The sequence below is a fragment of the Arvicanthis niloticus genome, chromosome 23 (genome assembly GCF_011762505.2).
Source record: "Arvicanthis niloticus isolate mArvNil1 chromosome 23, mArvNil1.pat.X, whole genome shotgun sequence".
NCBI lineage: Eukaryota > Metazoa > Chordata > Mammalia > Rodentia > Muridae > Arvicanthis > Arvicanthis niloticus.
The window spans coordinates 1,693,434-1,718,491 of NC_133430.1; the positions used below are offsets into that span (position 1 = coordinate 1,693,434).

General features: G+C 41.3%; 1 protein-coding gene across 5 annotated transcripts in view; it reads left to right on the forward strand.

Annotated features, from left to right (window-relative positions):
* Positions 1-25,058, forward strand: part of Dnah11 (dynein axonemal heavy chain 11) — a 290,461-nt gene that overhangs the window by 61,829 nt on the left and 203,574 nt on the right. For all 5 annotated transcript variants that reach the window (XM_076920922.1, XM_076920924.1, XM_076920923.1 and 2 more), the window contains exons 19-28: positions 2,574-2,690; positions 2,791-2,877; positions 8,162-8,320; positions 9,462-9,545; positions 11,243-11,401; positions 12,303-12,425; positions 13,239-13,361; positions 15,335-15,559; positions 15,975-16,066; positions 17,241-17,367. In XM_076920922.1, the coding sequence (XP_076777037.1) occupies positions 2,574-2,690; positions 2,791-2,877; positions 8,162-8,320; positions 9,462-9,545; positions 11,243-11,401; positions 12,303-12,425; positions 13,239-13,361; positions 15,335-15,559; positions 15,975-16,066; positions 17,241-17,367 (1,296 nt within the window). The remainder of the gene's footprint in view (positions 1-2,573; positions 2,691-2,790; positions 2,878-8,161; positions 8,321-9,461; positions 9,546-11,242; positions 11,402-12,302; positions 12,426-13,238; positions 13,362-15,334; positions 15,560-15,974; positions 16,067-17,240; positions 17,368-25,058) is intronic.

The window sequence follows — 25,058 nt, forward strand, 5'->3', positions numbered from 1 at the left end:
GTTATTCCAAGGTCATGGGCCTTAACCTCTAGAAAGGTGTCCTCTATATGCAGTATCCTCTATGTGCAGTATCCTCTCTGTGCAGTATCCTCTATGTGCAGTGTCCTCTATGTGCAGTATCATCTATGTGCAGCAGTCCTCTATATGCAGTATCCTCTATGTGCAGTATCCTCTATGTACACTATCCTCTATGTGCAGCAGTCCTCTATGTGCAGTATCCTCTATGTGCAGCAGTATCCTCTATGTGCAGTAGTATTCTCTATGTGCAGTATCCTCTATGTGCAGTATCCTCTATGTGCAGTATCCTCTATGTGCAGTATCTTCTATGTGCAGCAGTCCTCTATGTGCAATATTCTCTATGTGCAGTATCTTCTATGTGCAGTATCCTCTCTGTGAAGTATCCTCTATGTGCACTATCCTCTGTGTGCAGCAGTATCCTCTATGTACAGTGTCCTCTATGTACAGTGTCCTCTATGTGTAGTATCCTCTATGTGCAGTAGTCCTTCAGTCTGTTCTCCCCTTGGCATTTCTTTCTCATTTTAATTTGGTCCTTACTACCCTGCAACCCAGATAACAGTAGACAATAACTGCTTAGTCCACCTCATCCCTCCTCATACCCTGCCTACAGTCTACTCTGCACTAACACTGAGGTTCTAATCACAGGTCTATCAGCCCCGTCTCTCCCAGCCCTCATCCACTCTGCCTCACATTCAGTTACCTCCTTCCCGAATTGGATCCTCTCCATTAACTTTTGAAATTATCCGATCTTTCTGTTTTTAAGAAAGTGTATTCACATCAAGTAAAAGGTTGTTTAGAATCTACAAACACGTGGCAGGTCTGCCATGTTTAGGCAAGGTAAAGGGTCTGAGCTGTCTCCCATAACCCTCCCTAGCTTCCTGGCCATGGCTTCTGATGGGATACTGAGTAATACTGAATTTGGGTTGTGTTCTTGTTATTGTTTGAGTTATGGCTTCACATACCCCACTTGGGCTTTGAACTTGCTACATTGCTAAGGTTCACCTTGAATTTCTTTCATCCCCATTCCTGGCTTCCACCTCTTGAGTCACTGGGATTATGACATTGTCAAGCAACATCATGTAAAAGATAGAACACAGAACCACAAGATACAGGATTTTGATGAGAGGAGGCAAAAGTTAGGCAACATGTTTTAGATTCCAAGTCTGACGTTGGAGGGGTTCCTGTCATGACACTAGATTGCTTCATAACTGTGTTGACCTATGACTGGTTGGTTTGCCGAGGGACATTAGTATAGCGTGCCATGTGAAGTAGCTCTGTGCATGCCTGTTTCATTTTCTTTTAGAGACTCTGTGCTAAGTAAAGTCAAAGGATGTGCATAACCTCTGGAGTACCCTCTTCACACAAGAACCGCATGCACTAAGCACAGTGCCTTCTTCATAACCTAAAGTTAACCGATTGCTCATCAGAGGGTTTCAAAGTAGTTTGTAGAGCCTTTGAATTTCACAGTTCAGCTCAACAAGTAACATCCACATCACGATGTAGGACAAAACAAGTTCCGTGTCCTTGGACACAGGCATGCTTCTCCATGGCAACTACACATGATGGCTCTTACAAAACAAGTCAGGTGTTCTTCACCTGTTTGCACCATAGACAGGGAAGGCAGAGTGGAGGCGATGCCTCAACTGTTTATGCTGTTGTTCAAGTAGGGATTGACCTTCTCTTCCCCTTTAACTCTTAAATTCCTTCAAAAATTACTCCTTGCCAAACATGGACCAACTTTCATGCTCGAATGTACCATCATGAGCCAGCTCATACCCGGTAAATCATGACAAGAGGAAGCAATAGAATCACATTGTAGCTTTTTCTTACTTAGACCAAAGTTTCAAAGCAAGCTTTTCTTTTTTTTTAATTTTTTTTTTTTTTAAATAAACTTACTAAATTGCTAAAGATCCCTGACTTACATTTTTGGTTTTTAGAAACCAGTAAAGTTATGCCCAGTGCACTTTAACTGTGTTCATGCATGTGTGTGTGTGTGTGTGTGTGTATCTGGGTACACATATGCATATCTTTTCACATGCAGGTGTAAGTCACATTTAATCACTTATTTTTAGAGAAGGTCTCTCATTGAACCTAAAATTTACCCATTTGGCTAGTTAGCTAGCAAGCCCTAGGAATTCTCCTTTCTTGGTGCTCTCCCTCTTACCAACCCCCGGGATTACAGGTCACAGCTAACTAGAACTCAGGAGCTTGCCCAGCAAGCTCTTTACTTACTGACCCCCCCCCCCCCACAACACACACACACACACACACACACACACAATTCTTTAATTTTATTCCCATAACAGCAGAATGATTTGGAGATAAGTCTTTATTTTGAAGTATTTCTGCCAATTCTAACATGAAAGCAACTCTGGTGCCTGAATCGGAGATAGCCTGGCACTAATCTTCTCTATGCCTATGCTATAATCTTGTTTTATTTACACAGCTTACTTCTAAAAGATGTCCTGGATCAGATTAAAGAAATTAGAATTTTTGACCTCGTGTGGTTGAGTTGTTTTAGGAACTGAAGTAATGTCCATTGCATCTTTGCACAGGAATTACCTGAAAGATGGGAAACCACCAAGAAGATCGCAGCCATGGTCAGACATGAGGTCTCACCACTCCAAAATGCAGAGGTCACTCTTATAAGGAAAAAATGTATTTTGTTTGATGTGAGTTGGTTACTGGGTTTGTGTTTGTTTATTTTTAAGGAAAGCTTGGCAACAATAATTAAAGTTATCTGATGGACATTCACTTCTGTCCCCTGATCAGGAAAAGCAAGCAGAATTCAGAGAGAGATTCAGAAGCTATGCCCCTCTTGGATTTAAGGCAGAGAATCCATACTCAGTGCTTGATAAGGTAATTCGTTCTCACATGTATCATCTGCACAACAGTGGCCATATTAGAGAGGGAGTTTTCTTTTTCCTACATTAGATCGTTTTAAATTGTGTTTCCCCCGAACACCACCATAATCACACAAGTGCAGATGACACAGAGACTGTGTGAACTGCTACCATATGTCAAGAATGACATCAAGCCTGCCTTGGTGGCACAGGCCTGGAATCCTGGCTGCTTGTGAGACTGAGGCAGGATCACAAAATCCAAGGCTTGTGTGGAAACAGTGAGAGTTTAAGGCTGGACTGAGTAAGTTAGTCATATCCTATCTCAAAACAAAAAGGGGAGGATGTGGGTCCAGATCAGTGTAGAGACAGCTTACCTCGTTTCTTGGGGAGGCCTTGAGTTCAATTTCCAATAAACATATGAACAATGCATGTGTCCAGATGGACAGACACACACACACATACATATACACATACACACAGTAAAGAGAAGATTAAAAAAAAAACTTTTAAAAGCATATTGCATTTTAATTACCACTGCAGTTCTATGAAATAGCTTCAGTTTTTCTCCTTTTATAGATGAAGAAAATCAGAGTATAGTTACCTATTTTTTTTTTCTGATTTCACTTCATAAATTTCAGAAATGGGATTACAGTTTTGTGGCTGTCTAAATCATTTTAAAGAAATTATCAATTCGTTAACAGTGATGCTGCTTCCCAAGTGATAATTTCCCCCTGTGTCTTCTGGTGTGGAGATTGGTGCAGGGCCTTTGCACACTACTCAGTAAATGCTCAAGCAAGGAATTTCTCCACCTGCAGGCGCCCACTGAGTATAGCTGTAACCACAGGAAAGCTCAAATATCTGGTGTAAATATTGCTGAGTCAACCAATATTTTTTTTCATGAGTTACTTTATTATAAGAATTAAATCCACCTATGATTCATAGGAGACTTGACTCTCTGTGTTAAAAAAAAATACTTCAGGATCTTAACCTAGCAGTCTATAAAAATGACCCCTTGAGAGTAAGAATGTTTCCATTCGGGGGCTGATACCCTTCTGGATTCTCCTTTGGGTTCTAGCTTCATGCTTGGCGTAGTATTTTCTCTTGGAAGGGTGGCCAAAGTGACATAGCTCTTACCCCACTTTCCAAGTCCGGCTTTGAATTGAAACTTAATTGCTTTTAACCCTGTTGAGAAAGCACTGCTCTACAGTCGTCTCTTCCACTTGGCTGAAGAACATTAGATTCACTGAGAAGGAGTGAGTTAGCATATGTTAATAAAGGATTGTTGAAAGACTATATCTAAACTCCAGGTGGTCTGAACAGATTGTGGATGAGAATTTTTTTTGTTTTTTTTTTTTTTTTTACTTGACTCACCAATATGCTGTCTGCAAACATTTACAACGGATACGTATTGAATCTCGCCACTTCCACACATGCTGTAGCAGCTTATAGTTGCATCTTTAAAAGCGAGAGGTGCTCATCCTCTGCTTTTCAGGATGTGTAGTGGATACTTCAAACGGGACGGAGCTGAGTTACCTTCGTCTGGTCATTCTCTGGGTGGGCTTGTTCAGCTTATAAATCCAGTACTTCGAGAATTCAGGTTCAACCAGAGGCACGGGTATTCTTGTTCTGCAGTGACATTGGATGATTATACTCCAGTCATTTCACCCCACAAGTGTAAGCCACTGACCTTCCAGGATCAAGGCAGGTGATGAACTATGATAAAGTCCCCCCTCCCCCTCCTCCCTCCCTCCCTCCCTTCCACTCTTTCTTTCTGCAGTGAGATTCCATAGTAAATTGCTAGAGTTTGTTCAGAGCTAAAGGTGAGGTGCACAAAATAGGGGAACTATTCAAGATAAAAGGCCGTTGGCTTTTGGAGAACATACAGACTGTGAAGAGTTTTCTTTCCTAAAAGTTGTTGGATGCATCACAGATATACAGTTGTACATTTGGTGCTGTGCTCAGAAGAAAGTGAGAGAAATCTCTTATCAGCAGGATGGAGTATTTTGAAAGGAAGTTGAAAGTAGAGGCAGATGCCAAAGCTATGGTGCCGTAGGGACTCATGAACATACATACTGGAACATACTGGAAGCCTACAGCTTTGAGAGGGATACTTTTGCTACAAGTAGATGCTTTTATCAGAACACATGATCACAAGCTCACTGAGGTAGGTCTAGGAAAGTACATCCAAAGTCTACAACCTATATGGGGAGCCTCTGAGGTTCCTGTTGACCTTTGCTAAACCTCAGAGTAAGATGAAGAAAGCAGTCCTCTGGGAATTTATAATATGAGCCTATTGTCAGAAGCACCAGAGGTTCTCTTTATTCCACCCAGGGATTAAGGAATTTCCAAGGTCAGGAAACAAAGGTGGCCATAAGTAGTTCTTTTCAGAACCCAGTAGAAGACAATTCAAATCTCTGGAAAACATGGTCCCAATCTTAATCTAGTGTCCTCATGGGACCAACAAACAAAGCTAGTCAGATACCAGTGGGCAGTCACACAATGCATAGCCATCATACCTGGAAGTCAGCAGGAGCCCCAGATCAGAGCCAAGTACAGATCCTCAGATATTAGAACAAAACTGAGCGTGCTGAGGAAAGAAATGAGCAGCACTCAGCTTTGAGTCTATCAAAAATGTACAGTTGAATTTGGAAAAGTACCAGTTACTTATGGAAATGACAGTTACAACTGCCTAAGACATACAACTCAGTAGATAGGAAAACGAGCTAGTTATGTTTGGAAAAAAAGGTGAAGTGCATTTTACATTGGGAGAAATGACTCGGGATACAGCAAGTAGAGGTAAGAAAATGGGGAATAGAGAAGAAATACAGGGGAAGAAATTCTAATGTATCCAACTCCCATGTCCTAGAAAACAGAATAAACAAAATGATAGGTAGGTAGGTAGGTAGGTAGGTAGATAGATAGATAGATAGATAGATAGATAGATAGATAGATAGAGGCTTCTCAAAAAACTGGATTGAGCATGAATCCATGGCTTCAAGAAGCTGAGTGAATCCCAACTGGGATAAGTGAAAGTCTGTCTAGCTTCAACAAAATGAACTAAAGAATACCAGAGGTGACCAGATAAAACCAGACAGAATTAGTAGTGTCAAGAAGGCAAGAACACCCCTCAGCAATAACAAAAACTAGGTGTGTCTGGGGGCATCTGGTGATACCTTCCAAATCCTGAGTAGGAATAAAATCCAGACATGCTGGATTGTGTAACATTGGGATGAACACACGGTGCCCATAGAGCCTTTGCCTCTAGAAATAAAAGGACAGCAAAATGAAATGTCACTTCAGGACAGAACCATGTGCCACTAGACCTTGAGAGGAGTAACCATAGTAACAACTGCAACGCCAGTGGTCTGAGAATAAGTACAGAAAGAACCAGAACTTGTGGCCACAGGGCCCATTAACACAGAACTTGAAAGCTTCAGCAGAAAATGCATAGTTTTTTCAGAAAGATATTTCCCCCCAGAAATAGTAAGTCTATATGGTGTGTTTCTCATTGTTGTTATAAAATATCTGGCAGGATTAATTTAAGAAGGAGTTTGTTTTGGCTCACAGTCTGATGGTCTCTAGTGGCTGTCACAGTGGCAGGAGTATGAAGCAGCCCATGGAACGGTGCCATCCACATTTAGGGTAGGTCTTTTTACCTCAACCCAATCTAGCAACTCAAGCCCAGAGGATTGTCTTCTAGGTGATTATGGATCTTATGAAGTTGACGATGCATCATGGTGACATAAATATTAGTCAGTAGGAAGAGAAATTTAAAAAAATAAGTAGCTATTTGTAGCTCATTCACATTGCCTTGGGTATTAAAGATAACCTAGAGGGTTTTTAAGTACATGGGAGGATGCACAGGTCAGGTCTTAGTTAGGGTTTTCTTGCTGTGAACAGACACCATGACCAATGCAAGTCTTATAAGGACAACATGTAATTGGGACTGACTTACAGGTTCAGAGGTTCAGTCCATTATCATCAAGGTGGGAGCATGGCAACATCTAGCCAGGCAAGGTGCAGGAGGAGCTGAGAGTTCTACATCTTCATCTGAAGGCTGCTAGCAGAATACTGACTTCCAGGCAGCTAGGATGGAGGAATAAAAATAAGAGGGAGAAGGGAAGGGGGAATAAAAAAGGTTAAAATTGATGGAACATAAAAAGACCAATCCTTGATTTTTAATGTTAAGAAGCAAAAGGAAGAAAGCTAAAGAAGTTCTGTTGTTGGACCTTGGGAGGAGGACAGAGGGAAATGTGAAACAGAAAGGAAAACCGGTTCTGCTTTGCAAAGTTAGCCACTTTGTGTCAAGTTGCAACCAGAGCACAAGAGAGGTTGCACATGGAGTGAGCATTGCAGATACAGCTGCAGGAAGAGCAAAGAGACTATGGACGACTATGCTTCCTTTCAGTCCTTCTGTGTCCCTCAGACTTCATGTTGTGAACACACTGCCCTGTTAATAGAAAGTAAAACTAAGAGTTGTTCATCAAAAAAAGGGGAAAACAAACTAGTTTCCACTAGATGTAAAACATTAGTTTTTCTATGCGACAGGATATCAAGTGAACCTTGGCAAAGGTGATTATTAGGTGAAATTTGAACACAGGTTGTGTGTGAATAAATTTATTCTGGATGTTCTTGGGCATATGCATTCTTGTGTGTGTGTGCATTCTTGAGTGTACCTTGTATTATTGATCATCCACAGGGTCATTTTGAAGTTGGAGAGGTTTCCTTCCTTCCTTCCTTCCTTCCTTCCTTCCTTCCTTCCTTCCTTCCTTCCTTCCTTCCTAGTGTCTTACTCTGTGGACAAGGCTGGCTTTGAACTCTCAGTGAGCCACCTGTTTCAGCCTCTTGCACAATCATAAAAAGATGCACTACTCACAGATAGAAAATTTTTCTTTCATCTTTTTTCCCTTTTTCCTTTTTCTTCCTTTCTTTCATTCTTTCTTTTTTTCTTTCTTTTGGTTGTTGTTTTGTTAAACTAAGAAATCAAAGAGAAGAGGAAGTTGGAATGAGGGGAGGACTTGCATAAGGGGGTACTGGGAGGAGAGGAAGGCCTGATATTGGTTTGTAAAGTAAATAAACAATTAAAAAAAAAAAAAGCTAATTCCTGACATGGAACTTCCCTTGTCCTTGAACAAAATCCCTGCTGCTCAATGAAAGTCAAAAGTCAAAAGCCTTCTACAGTTTACCAATAATTATACTGCAGTTTTTATTTAAAATTTCCTTTGAGACTCACAGTTTGAATATTACAGCAGCATAACCAGGGATGGTGGCTTCAGTGTGCAGGTATGTTTTCTCCTCAGGCAAATCAGGAGCTCAAGGCTCTGGAGGAAGAGATGGGGCAGATGCAAAACTGTGCTCGTCTCTTTGAGGTGGCTCTTCCAGAGTACAAACAGATGAAGCAGTGCCGCCAAGAAATCCGACTGCTCAAAGGACTCTGGGATGTCATCATTTATGTTAGGGTAAGATGGTTTTCTGGGCAGCATGGTCCTCCTTAGTAAGAGTTGAGTAAACATGCAACTTTATTTTTTTTCTAAAATTTTTGAAAGATTGATTTATTTTATGTATATGACTACACTGTTGCTGTCTTCAAACACACCAGAAGAGGGCATCAGATCCCATTACAGATGGTTGTGCGCCACCATGTAGTTGCTGGGATTTGAACTCAGGACCTCTGGAAGAGCAAACAGTCTGTGCTCTTAACCGCTGAACCATCTCTCCAGCAACATGTAACTTTATTGTTTCTATCAGTCTGTTTGGGCTTCATAACGTCTTAATGTATACATAGATTAGATTTCACTCCTGAACCCTACACCCAGAATTAATGTTCATAGATCTCTGTTAATGAACTATTCTGCTCAACTATCAGCTGTTTCTATCTTTACTTAGTTCAGAGCAAAACCTTGTATAATGAGCAGGCTACCTCAGACCCTTTGGCGGTATTATATAAAATATGAATTTAAAATTAACATATAAATCTGTGTTAACTATACAGTTGGCTGTGTATACAAACTCACACAGACACCCCATTTGTGTTTTCTATATTGGTATATAAACTAACACCGAAAATATTTAATTGGCTTGTAGTTAATACTGAAAGGCTATGTATAAAAATTTTGAAAAATATACATCTTGCATAAATTTCTTAAGTCAGTTGAAAGCCATGTAGCAATATGTTAGCAAGATGTGCAATATAAATAAATATGTAAAATATAACCAAAACTGGTTAATGAGATTTTTGTAATAATCAAGACTTTTGGCGGCAGCCTATTTTATATTGCATGTAGAATTTAGAAGCCTATTATTTAGTAATACACTTATCAATTTATTCATACTATGCAGAATGAAATGATGGTGGCTATGTGGAATTTATTACTGCTACTAGAAATTAATATATCATGGTGTTTTAGCCTTAAGCCTGACAAGTTTTGACAGTTCTTTTGTTTTAGTGATGAGGAAGTTTTGACAAGTGTAGTTAATATTTTTTAAAAATTGTCTTTCCATTGGCCAAGAGAGTCTCTGCGTGCCACCAGTTTGTATATTTTGCTGTGTAGGCCCATTTTCACCAAACGTTGACACTTTTATCTCCTTGTACATTTTCAGAGAAACATTGATAATTGGACTGAAACCCAGTGGAGACAGATTAACGTGGAACAGATGGACTCGGAGCTCAGAAGGTTTGCCAAGGCGAGTTGCATAACTGCCGGGCAGAGGCATTTATCTTTCTCAGAGCTCTCCTTCCGTCTTCCCCTGCTTAGTGTCTGGTGCATCGGGCTCTATTTCCTTATTTACTTCAAACGGATTGAGACAAGATAGTATTTTTTTTCCCACTTTCAGCCAGTTGTACATCTCCTCAAGCCTGCCCTTTTGTGAATGGGTTGATAAAAGCATATCAGTGCATGTTTTTAAGGGCTAGTGGGTATATGAGAACATCCCTGACTACCAGCTTGCTACGGCCCTCTAGAGTGGAGACAGAGACTATGGGCATCAGGCCTAGGGTTGTGGCTTAGGAGCTGAGCCTCTGTTTCTTTCTTAGCAACCATGGGTATTTTGTACCTGAAAAGGTACCTGTTGGCTTGGCTGTTGGGTTCACGTCTGGATTTTCATGGACTATTATGTCGTTGGTGATTACTCCAGCATCCCCAGAGGGTTCTGCACACACAGAGCTTTGCTTACGTGAACTTACTGCTTTGACTAGTCCTCACAGCTGCATGTTTCCTGAAGAGAGAAGAAATTTTTAGAGAAGATCAAAGACCTTCAGCAAAGACAACAGCAGAGGGAAGTAAAATATCAGGCAGGGATGGGCTGGCAGATTCACCAGCTTCAGAGGCTCCTGAGCAAAGCCTGGGCAATGTAAAGGAAGGAAGAAGCAGGTGGGCTCTTTGCTTCCTTCCTTCTTCGCAATGTCCTTGTCCCAGGTTGAGTTCTGTGCTCAGCTTATTCTCCCTTATTGTCCCATAATCCCAGTGACAACCCTACTTCAACTGCAGGACTTTACTTTTAAAGTAATCTGCACAATCTTTTAACTCAGTTTTATGAGTTTTTATCATTGTTCCTAGGGACAGGATGAAAGCTGAATGGAGACTCTATTTAAACACCTTTAGAACATACAATAGTTAAGTTTCAAGAAAAAGATACAGATAACCAGCATTTCAAGGGTCCATCCAGATGAACTAGATATTCCCAGGCATTATCATTAATCTGATTTTACTTGTGTTTCTAGAGGAAGCAAGGTTTTGTGTGTGCCTGTACCTTTCTGAACTTGATTTTCCATGGGATACCCAGTTAGCTCTCCTGTTTAAGAAACTCTGGAACCTAGGTATCTTGTTCGTAGTAGATTCCTAATGTGGAGTGAGTGGATCTCTTTACGTTTCTCTAGGTCAGTGCGTAGTTCTGAAAACAGTGGTTCCCAGCCTTCCTAACGCTGGGACCTTTTAATATAGTTCCTTATGTTGTGTTGCCCTCCAACTACAAAATTATTCTCATAATAGCTGCAATTTTGCTACTGTCATGAATTACAATGTAGATCTCTGTGTTTTCTGGTGGTCTTAAGTGACCCTCGTGAAAGAGTCATTCAGCCCCAAAGAGGTTGTAACCCACATGTTGAGAACCATTGATTGAGAGGATCCAATTCTCTCTCTCTCTCTCTCTCTCTCTCTCTCTCTCTCTCTCTCTCTCTCTCTTCTATTTTTTAATTGTTTAAAGATAAAAGTAGTATTTTATTGTTTATTATATATATATCCTAGGCTGACCTTTTATCTAACTTCACTGTCTTTCCTAATCCATGGATGGAGAAAGGTCTATGTATTCTCCCAAAGGAGATACATTATATGTGTAATGTTGTTATGTATAGGAATCTGGGCCTTTCCCTTATGTTTCCTTAGGAAATTTGGTCACTAGACAAGGCTGTCCGTGTCTGGGATGCTTATTCAGGTCTGGAGGGCACTGTGAAGGACATGACAACCTCCCTGAGAGCCATCGCAGAGTTGCAGAACCCTGCCCTCAGGGACAGGCATTGGCAGCAGCTGATGAAAACCATTGGGGTGTGTACTGGGGTCACCTTCATGGGGTAGTAACCACTTAAGGTGTCACTCCTGGCTTGCCTCATCTGAGGTACAGCGTTCCATGTTGGGAAGCCTCTGATCATATTCATAAAGTCAGTTTCCTTGAGGACCAATGAATGGCTGGCACCCAAGGAGTTTACACCCTCACCTCCTTTATTTCCTACTGGCCGTGTGACCTCAAGAAAGTCGCTTTTATAGTTTGGGTTTATTTTTACTTTTAACATGGGACGAATTCTGCCTGTTTCCAGAGAGGACAACAGCTCCCGAAAGCCGAGTGCTGTCCTCACAGGACTGCAATCAAGATGGCTTTTCTGCAGCCACCTAGCCAGGCCCCTTATCATTTGTAAAGTGCATGAGGTGACTTCAAGATGTAGCAAGAACTAAGGGCTTGTTAACCAAATCCTGGGTGAAGGGATGTGGGGAGAAGGAGAGAGATGAATGTAAGTTCTTTCACACGATAAACCCTAATGACATCACAAGTAAGGGTAATTTTTGCCAAGCCACTAGGATTAAATTAGTGGTGAAACTAGGTCATATCATGCGCAATTGGAAATTATGTTCTGTGAGCTGAACACTTCAGGAAGAAAAGACAAATGGTCTGCTGCCTGATTCCTGGAGTTTCAAGCAGATTATAATAAAATGAAGGATGGGAGTCTTCTTTAAAAAGTATAGGCAAAGGCAATTGGAAACGGGTTGAAAATGGAAGGGTGTGAAGAAGACAGCCCTGTGTTTGAATGTGATGGAGACTTGGCCCCGAGATACTGCAGATGTGACTGCACATGAAGGCTCAGGAGCCATGTGCTGAGAGGGAATGACTGGATTACCACATCTCTCAGGATCCATCATTACATAAAGTCTGCCTCTCTTTCTGCTTAATCAGGTCAGATTCTCAATAAATGACAGCACAACACTGGCAGACTTGCTGGCAGTGCAGCTGCACCGGGTAGAAGATGACGTGAGAGACATTGTGGATAAGGCTGTGAAGGAGCTGGGCACAGAGAAGGTACCGTCCTTGGGCACTGGTCTCGGCCATGGTGCTGGGCTTGTGCTTCCTTCCGCATGGAAGCCATTTGGAAGAGTTCACTGGCCTGAGAGTGTGGAAGCATATATTCAAGTTTTTTTCCTCTGCCACTCTGTACCCTGGGCAGAATACAGGATTACTCAGAGGCATAGGAAATGTAGCAACTGGGGGGGGGGGGGGTGGGATCAGCCTTGATGAGGGGAGTAGGGGCCGACTGTGTATCGCTTTCTTTGCAGCAAGCACCACTAGTAAGTGCTGAGTTAACATAGTTAGCCTTTCATAATAGTAAGTAGTTATTATTTCTGGTGTATGGAAGGGGACCCTGAAACATAAGAAGGTAATTAACTTACCTAGGTTTGTTTAGCAGCCTGAGATTCACCTTCAGATCCTACCTACCTTCATCTATCTCATGCTGACTAATATATGAGCAATATCTGCCCTTGGTGTGGCCTTTTAAACCTTCTTGTACTTGTAATCCTTCAGGCATTTGGATATAAAACTCAGATCCAATAGAACAGTATTAGTGTGACGCTCGGTCTTTGCAGTGAGGGCATTTACAGCCCAATCTTGTCACCATGAATCATCTAGAGAAAGAAAGTGAGGCCAGTCACATTTAAAAAATTATTGATGTTAATTTTAATCATTAATAAATAGAAATTTATAATTTATAAATATAATTTATTTATAAATATTAACATTAATATTAAACTCTTGGGAATTCTGGGTCATGGCTAAGATACTGGACCTGAATTTGATGTGGACATACTTTAATTAATGGATCCTTCTAATTACTAGGTTATCACTGAAGTCAGCCACACCTGGGAAGCCCTGGAGTTTTCTTATGAGCCTCACCATAGAACAGGCACCCCACTGCTGAAGACTGATGAACAGCTTTTTGAGACTCTAGAGCACAACCAGGTAAATTGGGTTTTTAAAATAGATTTTAATTAACAATTTTAGATGTTGATTTTTCAAAATTACACACACAAAGTTCTAGTCATTTGTTTACTGAGCACCTACTAGTGCCAGGCTCCAGGTGGGGATCATTTGGCATTCAAAGAATGAACACCTGCTCTCAGGAGACTTGTAGTTCAGAAAGCAAATGACACAAAAGAGTCCATCAGAATACTAAGGAGAGACAGACAGACTCCCAGAAGACTAAGGAGAGACAGTTAGACTTCTAGGAGACTTAAGAATAGACAGACTGATTCCTAAGAGACTAAGGAAAGACAGACAGACTCCTAGGAGACTTAAAAGACAGATAGACTCCTAGGAGATTAAGAATAGACAGACTCCTAGAAGGCTAAGAAGAGACACTCCCACAAGACTAAGGAAAGACAGACTCCTCGAAGGCCAGTGAGAGGCAGAGGCTTTCCAATTGCAGTATGAGAGTGTTGGGCTTCTGGGGAGGTGATGATGCTTAGGCTGGCCTTAAAGGATAGACTGACCAAAAAAGAACCACCAGAAAAGGATAGCTATGTAGTGGGGCCAATGACGTTAGTGATTTCTGGGACATCAGAAAGCAGCCACCTCTCAAGGGCCAATTGTTTTAGATTCCTTGGAATATACTTTTTTTCCCCATGGGAGTAAGGAACAGTAAGCCTGGAGACACAGATGTGAGCACAGCATATTCGGCTTCAATTGTAAAGCTAAAGAGAGGGGCATCTCTTGAGACCTTTGTGAGAAGAAATGTAGATGAGAATGTCTGAGAAGGAAATGACTGTCACTGTGATGAGCCGTAAACCTAAAGCCCAGAGTACCAAGATTGTGGACCGATTTGGTGTGAGCATCAATTCCATAAAGGCAAAAGTCAGCCAGTGCCCAGCACAAAGGCTCGGTGTAGCATGAGGGTTGGGAGGCCATTGTCAGTATCCAGTGAGCTGGACAGAAAGAGAAAGGAGACATGGCCCAATACCTTGAGGGAAGCTGCATTTGGTTAACAACAGAATAGGTGGGGAAGGGTAAGAGACTGTGAACAGGGAAATAAGGCAACAGGATATTGCATAGAAACCAAGGGTGGGACATGTATTAAACTCTTACAGTGAAGTAGAACCGCAGGTCACTACACAGTGAAGGCGGGAGATTTCAGTGAGAGCATGTTGAGAAGTGACTGTTACATTGTTGCCTTCGAAGGCAAGTCTTAGCAACAAGATGCTACAGAACAAAAAATAAAATAAAAAAGATGTTACAGAGCATAGCTGTTGGCTGAGAGGGAAGAGGAAGCCTACAGGAAGTTTTACTTTTTGAGATCTACATGCATACACATGTATACACCTGTACACACACACACACACACACACACACACACACACACCTTTGGAATGGTGAACAGGCAGGGTCTAGGGGCTGAGTAAGGAAAGAATAATTTTTAAATCTGCCCCAGTACACATTAGGTGGTAGTTATTTATTTTTTTTCAAGATAGAGTTTCTCACTAGGATTTGGGACTAGCTGGCTAGGCTCGGCTGGCCATTGAGCCCTTGGGTATCTGCATGTCTGCTTATTCCCGTGCTGGAATATTACAAGTGTGTGCCACCACACTTAGCTTTTTTTTTTTTTTTTTTTTTTTTTTTTTTTTTTTTTTTTTTTTTTTTACATGGGAGCTTGTAGAGATGTAAACTCAGGTCCTTATGATTGCAAAACAAGAGCCATCTTCCCAGCCCCCAACAGAGAATTTTGCCTACACAGAAGAGCATGATCTTATCATAGAAAACATGTTAAATTTCTCATTTCTTTGGTTGGATATGTCATTCTTTGGCTCATTTTATAAAAGTTTGATAGAGCCTGTCTGGGTTCCACGAAAGGTGCAAGAACACAGAAGCAAGCAGGGTAGCCTTCCTCACAACCCTGAGTCTCCCAGGCATCCGATGACAAGTGCCTGGCTACCTTTTAGGTTCAGTTGCAGACTCTTCTTCAGAGCAAGTACGTGGAATACTTCATTGAACAAGTCCTAAGCTGGCAAAACAAGCTAAATATAGCCGACGCTGTCATCTTTACTTGGATGCAAGTCCAGCGAACCTGGTCTCACTTGGAAAGCATCTTTGTTTGTTCAGAAGATCTTCGAGTCCAGCTTGTGGAAGATGCCGAGAGATTTGATGAAGTAGATGCCGAGTTTAAGGTTTGTCAGAGACAGGCCTGCCCTGTTCTAGTAAAGCTCCCACAACATTCAAATTCATGTAAAATACAACAGTTAGAAAAAAAAATCTATACTGTGTTAGATTTATAAAATGCAATTTGTGCATTTCAGTACATAGTCAGAAAACTGAAGTTGTATGTTTTTTACAAATCTTGCCATCTCTGTTAACTGTTCAAGGCTATCATTGTGGCATGACAGATGCTATGAAGGCAAACAGGTATGATTGTTCAGCGTAGTTACACTAACAAACATTGTTTTTTATACTGAAACAAACATGGTAGGCATCCCTAGAGTCTCCTGAACACCATTCACTCAGCCGTTACACTCTCAAATTTTAATCCCCTCTATGGAAGGAAAATGGATGAATTTCTAATGCTTACGTTATACTTTTACATAGGAGTTAATGTTCAAGACAGCCAAAATAAAAAATGTCTTGGAAGCAACATGCAGACCCCACCTCTATGAGAAACTTAAAGATTTTCAGCACAGGTAAGGAAGGAGCAGAGGGATCAGTTGATACATGTTTATTTCTCATTCTAACGCTGTTTAACCGTTATATGTATTTGAAGTCGCTCTGTGCTCTCTAGTTACCTTGTGTGTATTAGGTCAGATTTCTGATAATAGATCAATTCTTTCATCATATTGTTCTACATATACTGATTGAATACTTACTGTGTGCTAAAAGCCAGGACAGCTCTCACTCACTCATAGTCCTTTAGTCAGTGTGTGTGTGTGTGTATGTGTGTGTGTGTATGCATACATATATATATGTGTGTGTGTGCGCATGTATATGTGTGGTTTTTTGTATGTGCATATATGTGTTTGTATGTGTGTATATGTATATATGTGTACATGTTATATGTGTATATATTATATGTATATATGTATATGTTATATATAATAAAGTATATTCCCATTTATTTCCCCTCCATTGTTATTTTTTAGTAGTTTTGAGTCTAGAATATCATTGAACTCATAGGGATCCTCCTGCCTCAACCTGCCAAGTGCTGCACTGTAGATGTGAGCTACCTGCCTGCTTTACACTTTCTCTCAATTGAGAAATATATGACTCTTAGGAACATCTCAGTGCTTTAAAAATCCTTTTCCTAAGGGCCATTTGTAAAGTCACATTAACATATAATCCCCAACAGCATCCATAGGAACATTCGGGTTTTTGCTTTAAAATGAGCTAAAGAACTGCTCAGACAAGATGCTTCCTGATAAGATGCATTTGTTAGTATTTAGTCAATAGCTAGGATTCTGGATAATAATATGGTAGCAATTCCAGATCTCATGATTCCCCTGAATGACAGAGAAGGCCAGCGTCACTTGTGTTTTACAGATATCCATTAGGGAAAGGGCTTTGCACCAGTTGTAGCTTACTACTGTAATTTGTGCTTCGGTTGAGCAATGCCAAATGTATTCTTCATCAAGAGAAGCAATGAGTGTCATAAACCCAAGTCTGGTATATAATGGTGCGTGAGTGTGTATGGGTTCCCCAACCCTGCCATGCTTCTGCCTGGTCGTGTCCTGTTTGTAAGCAGAACGTTGAAGGTGGAAGAGAGCAGCTGTGAAATAGTGAGCTTCCTGGTTGAATGGAGTAGCAGTAGGTGTCAGTGTCAGAAGCACAGGACATGCTTAAGAAGGGTTTTTGTTCACGCAGGCTCTCTCTTTGTGAAAAAGCCCTAGCTGAGTACCTGGAAACCAAGCGGGTCACGTTCCCTCGCTTCTACTTCATCTCCTCCGCAGACTTGCTGGACATTCTCTCCAAGGGAGCACAGCCGAAGCAGGTAATGGTTTTGGAAGTCCTTTGCTCTGCTGATTAGTGTCCCAGTTTCTCCATCATTATCAGATGCCATCTGTCACATCACATGTGCCAGGAACTAGAAAATCTGCATTTAAATTTCTTAATGTAGCAACAGAGGGAAACAAGAGGCTGAGCTGGGGAGAGTAGCAGGAGCAACTGGCCTGGCGCTAAGCAAAAGGTAGCAACCTGGGTCAGGGAACAGGTCTGTTCTTTGACCTTCTGGATTCCCCTGTCCATGCAAAAAAGTGATGTACCACCCGTTCCCAAATTCACACATCAACAGTGAGGGCAAAGGAGCACTTATATTGTCTCATGTAATCTGAGATCTCAGAGCAGAGACAAACTGTACCAGTTCTGAAACTGTCCTCCTGGGAACATTTAAAGGATGTCACTGTCCCTCAGATTCATCGTCTCCACTGATCTACTAAGGTTATAAAAGTGCTGGTGGCCACCCCTAGGGTACAGTGTTAGTCTCTAGACTGAAGTTTGTGCTTTATCACTGTAAAGTTTATATACCTCGGAAAAGCAAAAATCTTTCTCTAGACACTTTCATGCATTCTCTGTGAAACCTTTATCTGTTTACAATGCACTTTACCAATACAGTGTGCATTTTGCTGCTGGCTAGATATAGTAGTTGTAATGGTTACTTTTCCTTGGTTATAATTTAACTTTGAGGATTGAACTGAGTAACTATTCTTGTTGCTCCATATGAGTGAGATATTCCTACAAATATTAGAATTGTTAGTTAGCACAGACAGCATTTTCTGGGGTCGCTTGCAGACCATTTGGTCTTCATGCTTGCTCTGGGTTGGCTCTGCAAAGAAAATCCCTTTGGTTGGGTTACGTCCACGCTTTGCATATTTATGCAGCATGCAATTAGATTCTTTAAAGAAATCTAATTTCAAACATGATCATCATCAGCACACTTACACTTCAATAATCCCCACAGATGTCCTCATGACCGGTGGGCGGAGTTTTAAGAGGAGAACTGTTCTATTAACCTCTCAAGTCCCAAAGACATTTCAAGTTCAAATGTTTATAATACAAGTTCAAATTCCCGCATGGAAAACAAATACACTTAAGTCCATACAGGACAATGCTGTCTTCCTTTTAAGCACAGCCCCTCAAGCACAGGAAACATGTGTGCCCACGGTGCCAATTCCATGGAACAATAAGCATAAGATACTAATATTTTTTCTGTAATTTTTAACCCCAAATGTGCTCTGTTGAATACCTTTATAGTAGTAGCAGACCCTTTTGTAACACTTTGGACAGGTATCATAAGTCCTCCGTCTATTTTTCTCATTAAAAATTAATGAGTAGACTGAAAACAACCGGTCAAGATTAAGCTGGCAGCCCCAGCTCATCTTAGTGCAAAGGCCAGACTTTCAAGCAGTACTTGGGTGAAGCAGTGATTGTCCATTCCCTTCTCTGGCTACTTATAATGAGGAAGAGTTTAGGGGGACGATTTGTGGTGCAGAGGACTGAACCAGGGCCTCATACATGCTAGGCACACGTTCTGAAGTTTCTCCGCTACCCCTGATTGTCAGGCAATAGCTACTGTTTACCCTCATACTCGGTACTGAGGATCCATATGCTGAGTGCTGTGGAATATGATCGCAGATCCTGATGGGAAACCAAGTGGACGTCCTAGTGTAGATATTTTAGTCCTACCCCAACTTTCACAGCCTAAAAAAAAAAAGACTTTTAAAAAGTTTATGTATATGTATGTGTGCCTGTGTGCATTTATGTGCAACACTGTGTGCAGGTGCCCACGGAGGTCAGAGGGCAGCAGATTTCCTAGAGCTGGAGTGGCAGGCAGTTTTGCACCACCTAATGTGGGTGCTGGGAACTGAACTTGGGTCCTTTGCAAAAGCAGCAGGTGTTGGTAACTCCTGAGCCATCTTCCCAGCTCAACTCCGTAGTTCTTGCCTTTGCCAGTGTAACCAACCATCTGGTTTCCTCTTCTTCCTCCTTTAATTCTTCAGCAGATGTCAAAGCAAGGGATGTGCTGGAGACTGACTCCCACAGGTTGTTTCCTTTGGGTCCCAGCTCTCCTTGCTTATCCTTAGAGTAGAACTCAGGAATACATTGTTTCCTTTTCTCCACAAGCATTGAAGGACTGCCTTCCACTCTGGGCTGTTTACCTACCCCTGAGAGGAGCCCATCCCCCATCCATGGAGCCATTCATGGAAGAGCACATGATATTGGGTGAGAAGATGGTGTTCAGATGTGTAGGACTGCACACTGAAGGGTCTTAGCCCCTCTAACTCATGTGTACTCCCCTCACTGTGTATATATACCTCATGCCTGTTTGCCTTCAGATGAAGTCCTAGACTGTACAGTAGGGGAGGGTCGTCGCTCAACATATTCTTTTAATTAATGTACGTGTGTGTGTGTGTGTGTGTGTGTGTGTGTGTGTGTGTGTGTGTGTGTGTTGGGACCAGCCAACCCTGAAGTGCTGGGATTAAGAACATGTAGCACTGCACCCAGCTTTCTTTTTGCCTTTGTTCTGGAGATGAGACTGAGGTCTGTATGCTTGCAAGGCAAGCATTGCACTGACTGAGATGTCTCCTTAGCTTTCTTTCTAATAATTAAAATAATGCTTAAAGGCTCACTCAAACCACACAGTGACTCGGCATACATGTCCTCGATACCAACTTATTTCACTTGCCAGCGTTGTGTACCTCTTTAAATTCATCTGTGGTTGTCACGTGCCTCCATACCTCCTTATTGACGAAGTATCTTTTCTAGCTAGTGTTAGTCTGCCCCACTGCTGTAACCCACCCTCACTCATAGGATTATGATCATACTCTTTAAAAAAAAAACAATTCTAGACATTTTTTTCTGGCACTAGAACTAGTATTGTCCTTAATGATCTGCCGGAAAATATAAGTGTTAAGGATATTAACTTCACTGAAGCTGAGGGCTGGAGCAGGCACAGTGATGTCCAGCATAGTGATGTCCCACTGCCCTGTTGACAAAATCCCATGACTTGGTACTCATTCCCTACTAATGAAAGGTCAGGTCACATGGCTGTAGAGAGGGTGTGGTTTATAGTTGTTCTATCAGCTTTGAGGTGGTCTGATTTCTGGTTGAGTCTGCAGTTTTCCGGAGAAGTTGTTTTACTTCTAATTATATGAAACGTAATTTCATTGAAATCATTTAGAAATATTTTTATACTTTGAAAACTTTATACAATTCATTTTTACTGAGAGTATATATATATATATATATACATATATATGCATATATATATATATATATATATAGCATTGTTTTGCATGGATATAATATAGTGCTTTGATCAAAGCTATTCCCCATTTCTCTCCTCCAATTTCTCTCCTCCCCTCACCTCTATTTTTCTTCTCCTCCTACACTGTCTCTATATGACTCTGACTATTAGTCCAGTTAGTGCTGTCTGCATGTACATGGATGTAAAACTACCTCCTGCTGCAGGGTAGTCTTTCAGGAGGGCATCCCTGAAGAAAACTTGCTCTCCCTTCCAAGCAGTCATCATTGACTGGTAGCTTCTCAGCTAGGGGGAGATTCACAAGCCCCTTGCATGTCCACGCTGGCAGTTCAACTGCCTTGACCTTGTACAGTCACAGCTATTGTGAATTCATGTTTGCCCCATCATGTCCAGCAAATAATGGTTCATGAAGATGTCCACTACTTCTTTCTCTTACAGCTTTAGAGCCTCTTCTTCCAAAAACATCCCTAGCCTTGTGTAGACGGCACATGGAAATCTTTTTGTTATCTTACTTTAACTTTGAGTCATTCCAGTTCATTTAACATGTTGTCACACTGTTAATAACATTGTGTTATCAGAAAGCCTTGGGGGCACAAACAGCAACTCCAGAGGGACCTGTTTCGCAGGGGATCAGTAAGGTACTTAGACTAATTTGTGTCATCCAGAGCCATTTCACTTCATTGTCTGAAAGGTCACCGTGCATTATGAATTCTTGGTCACTTAGCTATAAAGCTGTTTATGTCTCCTGCATTTGGACAGTATAGCCTAGCTGTCTTCTCTTACCCCATCTGCAATATCAGAATCAGTTTCTGACCACTGGACAGAGCGTGTCCCTCTTTGCCTTTTATGCTGACATTCTTAAATGTGCTCCTGGTAGTGTGGCCAAGATAACACAAGATGGCAGCTTGTGAAGTAACAATGCAATTGGCCCATAAAAGGCACCCCCGTGAGCAGATAACTCATCTTGACATTTTGTGAATGGCTCAAATTCTTCACACCCCCCCCCCATACACTTAATTTAAGAATGTTGGTCCAAGAGAGTGGCTGAAGTTAATTGTGGAATTTGTACAGCCTGAACTTTTCAAGCAGGGAGGTCTGGTGTGGAAACTGAACTGAGGTTCCTGAGTTAAGGCACTGGGGCGGAGATGCCAGAGATTCAGTTTGGTGTGTCCTGGATGTCTGCAGCCAGTATTGGCAGTCACTGAACTAGGTTTAGCTCAGGATTTGAAGATTTTTCTTCTTTTGAAATCCAGCCCAACCTCCTAGTGTTGTAGATTATCTGGAGGACGACAGACTGGACTTCCTTATTTATTTCTGCAGAAATTAAAACTTTATACATACTTGTAGCATCCATGAACCCCGTGCAGTAGTGATGTGTGAGAGATTCTTTATTAAAAATTATTTATTATTAAATATAATTTATTTAAAATAATGTGTGTGTGTGTACTAAACAAGAGTAATAAAATTAAATGATACTAGGATACCCTTGCATGCCCTTCTAAGATGTAGCTGTAACTTATTATAACTGACAACTCTGGATAATTTTAGCCAGTGGGCTCTAATAAAGTGACAGGTAAGGTTTTACCTAGGAGAGTTTTCTTTCCCTGTATCCACTGTGGGGAGTTTAGTTGGTATGTGGTAATTAGCTCATAGGAGACTTTTCCATCATGAATCTAGACTGAAGAAGAAGCTTCTAGTGCTATAATATGACTGGTGTGTTTGTGTCCTGAGCCACATTAAGTGCTATTAAGTACTTGAGGTATCGCAACCAAATACTTGGCTTTTTAATTTTAACCAATTGTTCAGCTATTGGGAAACCTTATTGGATTCACAACAGCTTGGCTGAGTCTGCCGTTGACCTTCTAAAAACAGATGAAGTATTTCTGATGAATATTTCTGAACAAAATATTCTATAAATATGAAACACACACCTCGTTTCCAAGACTTACTAGTTAAAAGAATGCAAACCAAATTTTATTAAGTTGTATGCTCATCAACATGTTAAGACTATGTGTTTGAGGTACCAGATTAAATATGTTAAAGCAAACTTCATTTATAGATACACTATTTCAATAAGGGTGCCAGACGGCTGCAGTGGTGGAACTGGATTCAACAGGCATCCTCTGAAGTGAGGAGATGAACAGTCCACATGCTCAGAGAATGCCCTTTAAGAGCAGGAATGCTAGGCTACATGAGAGGAAATAGGCTAACTTATCTTTGAAGAAGTCTTCTACATTGAAGCAAGGAGACAGATGGCATGCAACAGATGGTTCTTGTGCACTGTCAATATTGGCAAGTGGGATGGTGATGCTGAGAGACAGGCTGAATAGTAGAGGATGAAAAGCATTGCCAGATCTTAGGCAGGCACAAACTAGATCACAGCCGTGTGCAATGTGTTTGCACAGAGACCAGCATCCATGTCCAGTGTGTTTGCACAGAGAACCATGCCATGTGCAGTGTGTTTGTACAGAGAACCATGCCATGTGCAATGTGTTTGCACAGAGAACCATGCCATGTGCAATGTGTTTGTACAGGGACCAGCATCCATGTGCAATATGTTTGCACAGAGACCAGCATCCATGTGCAGTGTTTGTACAGAGACCAGTATCCATGTGAAGTGTGTTTGTACAGAGACCCACATCCATGTGCAGTGTGTTTGTACACAAACCAGCATCCATGTACAGTGTGTTTGCACAGAGACCAGCATCCATGTGCAGTGTGTTTGCACAGAGACCCACATCCATGTGCAGTGTGTTTGCACAGAGACCCACATCCATGTGCAGTGTGTTTGTACACAAACCAGCATCCATGTACAGTGTGTTTGCACAGAGACCAGCATCCATGTGCAGTGTGTTTGCACAGAGACCCACATCCATGTGCAGTGTGTTTGCACAGAGACCCACATCCATGTGCAGTGTTTGTACACAAACCAGCATCTATGTGCAGTGTGTTTGTACACAAACCAGCATCCATGTGCAGTGTGTTTGCACAGAGACCCGCATCCATGTGCAGTGTGTTTGCACAGAGACCCACATCCATGTGCAGTGTGTTTGCACAGAGACCCACATCCATGTGCAGTGTGTTTGCACAGAGACCCACATCCATGTGCACTGTGTTTATTCAGAGAACCATGGCCACATGCAGTGTGTTTGTACAGCAGGACACCTTGAGATTGTATACTACTGTAAATGGATGCCTTTTATTTCAAGACAGCCTGACATATAGAAGATTAAATTTTTAGTTTTCAAATAAATATATTTCATATCCAAAGGAAATGATCTTTTATTATCCTATCAATGTAGTTAAAAAAAATACACACAGTTTCTATAACAATGTGTCTTTTTGCCACTGCTTAGAACTCTACTAAGGCAACTCCATCACTGGAATTCCTTCCATAGCCAAATTGTATACTATACAATAATACCAAAGAGTTACAATGTGAAAGTAAAACAAATGCCTCTTTAAGGTTATAAGGGTTTGCCAGTAAGGAGTTCTAGACCTATCCTTTGTTTCCCATTGCTTATTAAGGCTGCTTGGCTTTAGCTGAGTTCAACGATTAGGGCTTTCTGAAACATACTTTTTTTCTAGGGGAAGGAAAAGCTGGATAAAATACTGAACTGAATCTGCTTAAATGCAGTGAAGAGCATTGTCTAAAGGACATTGGAGAGAATCAGATTTCAGGGACAAAGATAGGAGGGGAAGGGAGACACAGAGGGCTTTGCCTGGCATTAGGCGTACCTCTTTCTCTTGAGATGTGAAGTGATTCATAGATGTGTCAAGTTGGTTAGCACTCTCCTTAGTCTTGGTGAACTTGAAAGAAAAAAAAAAAAAAACAAAAAAAACAAAAAAAACAAATACACCAAAATGCAGGCCCAACAGGAAGAACATTATCCAGAGTGTTAAAACAGCAAGAAATGGCTTTAAGGTCAATTGGGTATAAATTTGCTGGAGTTCAGGGCATATTTAAACCACCACAGATGAGAATATTATATTTATCATTCCTGGCATTTCATTAAAGGCTACTGGTATTATAAAAAAGCCAATACTATTCAGTTCATAATAGAAAAGAGAAATAAGTAAATGAAAACTAACCTCAAAATAAACCAAATGTTAGATCTGACTGACAGAGAGTATCAATTATTACATCTATATTCCATGTATACAAACAGCAAGCAAAAGTACAGCTAAAACTTTCCAGACTGGTGGAAAGTGTGAATTTATGAGACTTAGTAACACTTGGGTGTAATCCTAACACCCGGGAGTTGAAGCAGGAGGAATACCATAAACTCAAGGCTAGCCTGGGATATAAAGTGAATTCTAGGCTTGTCTTGGCTCTAGAGTGAGATCCTGCCTCAAAAATCCAGAGAGAAGGGAGAGAAAAGAGAGGAGAGTGAGGGGCAGAGAGATAGGGGGAGGGGAGG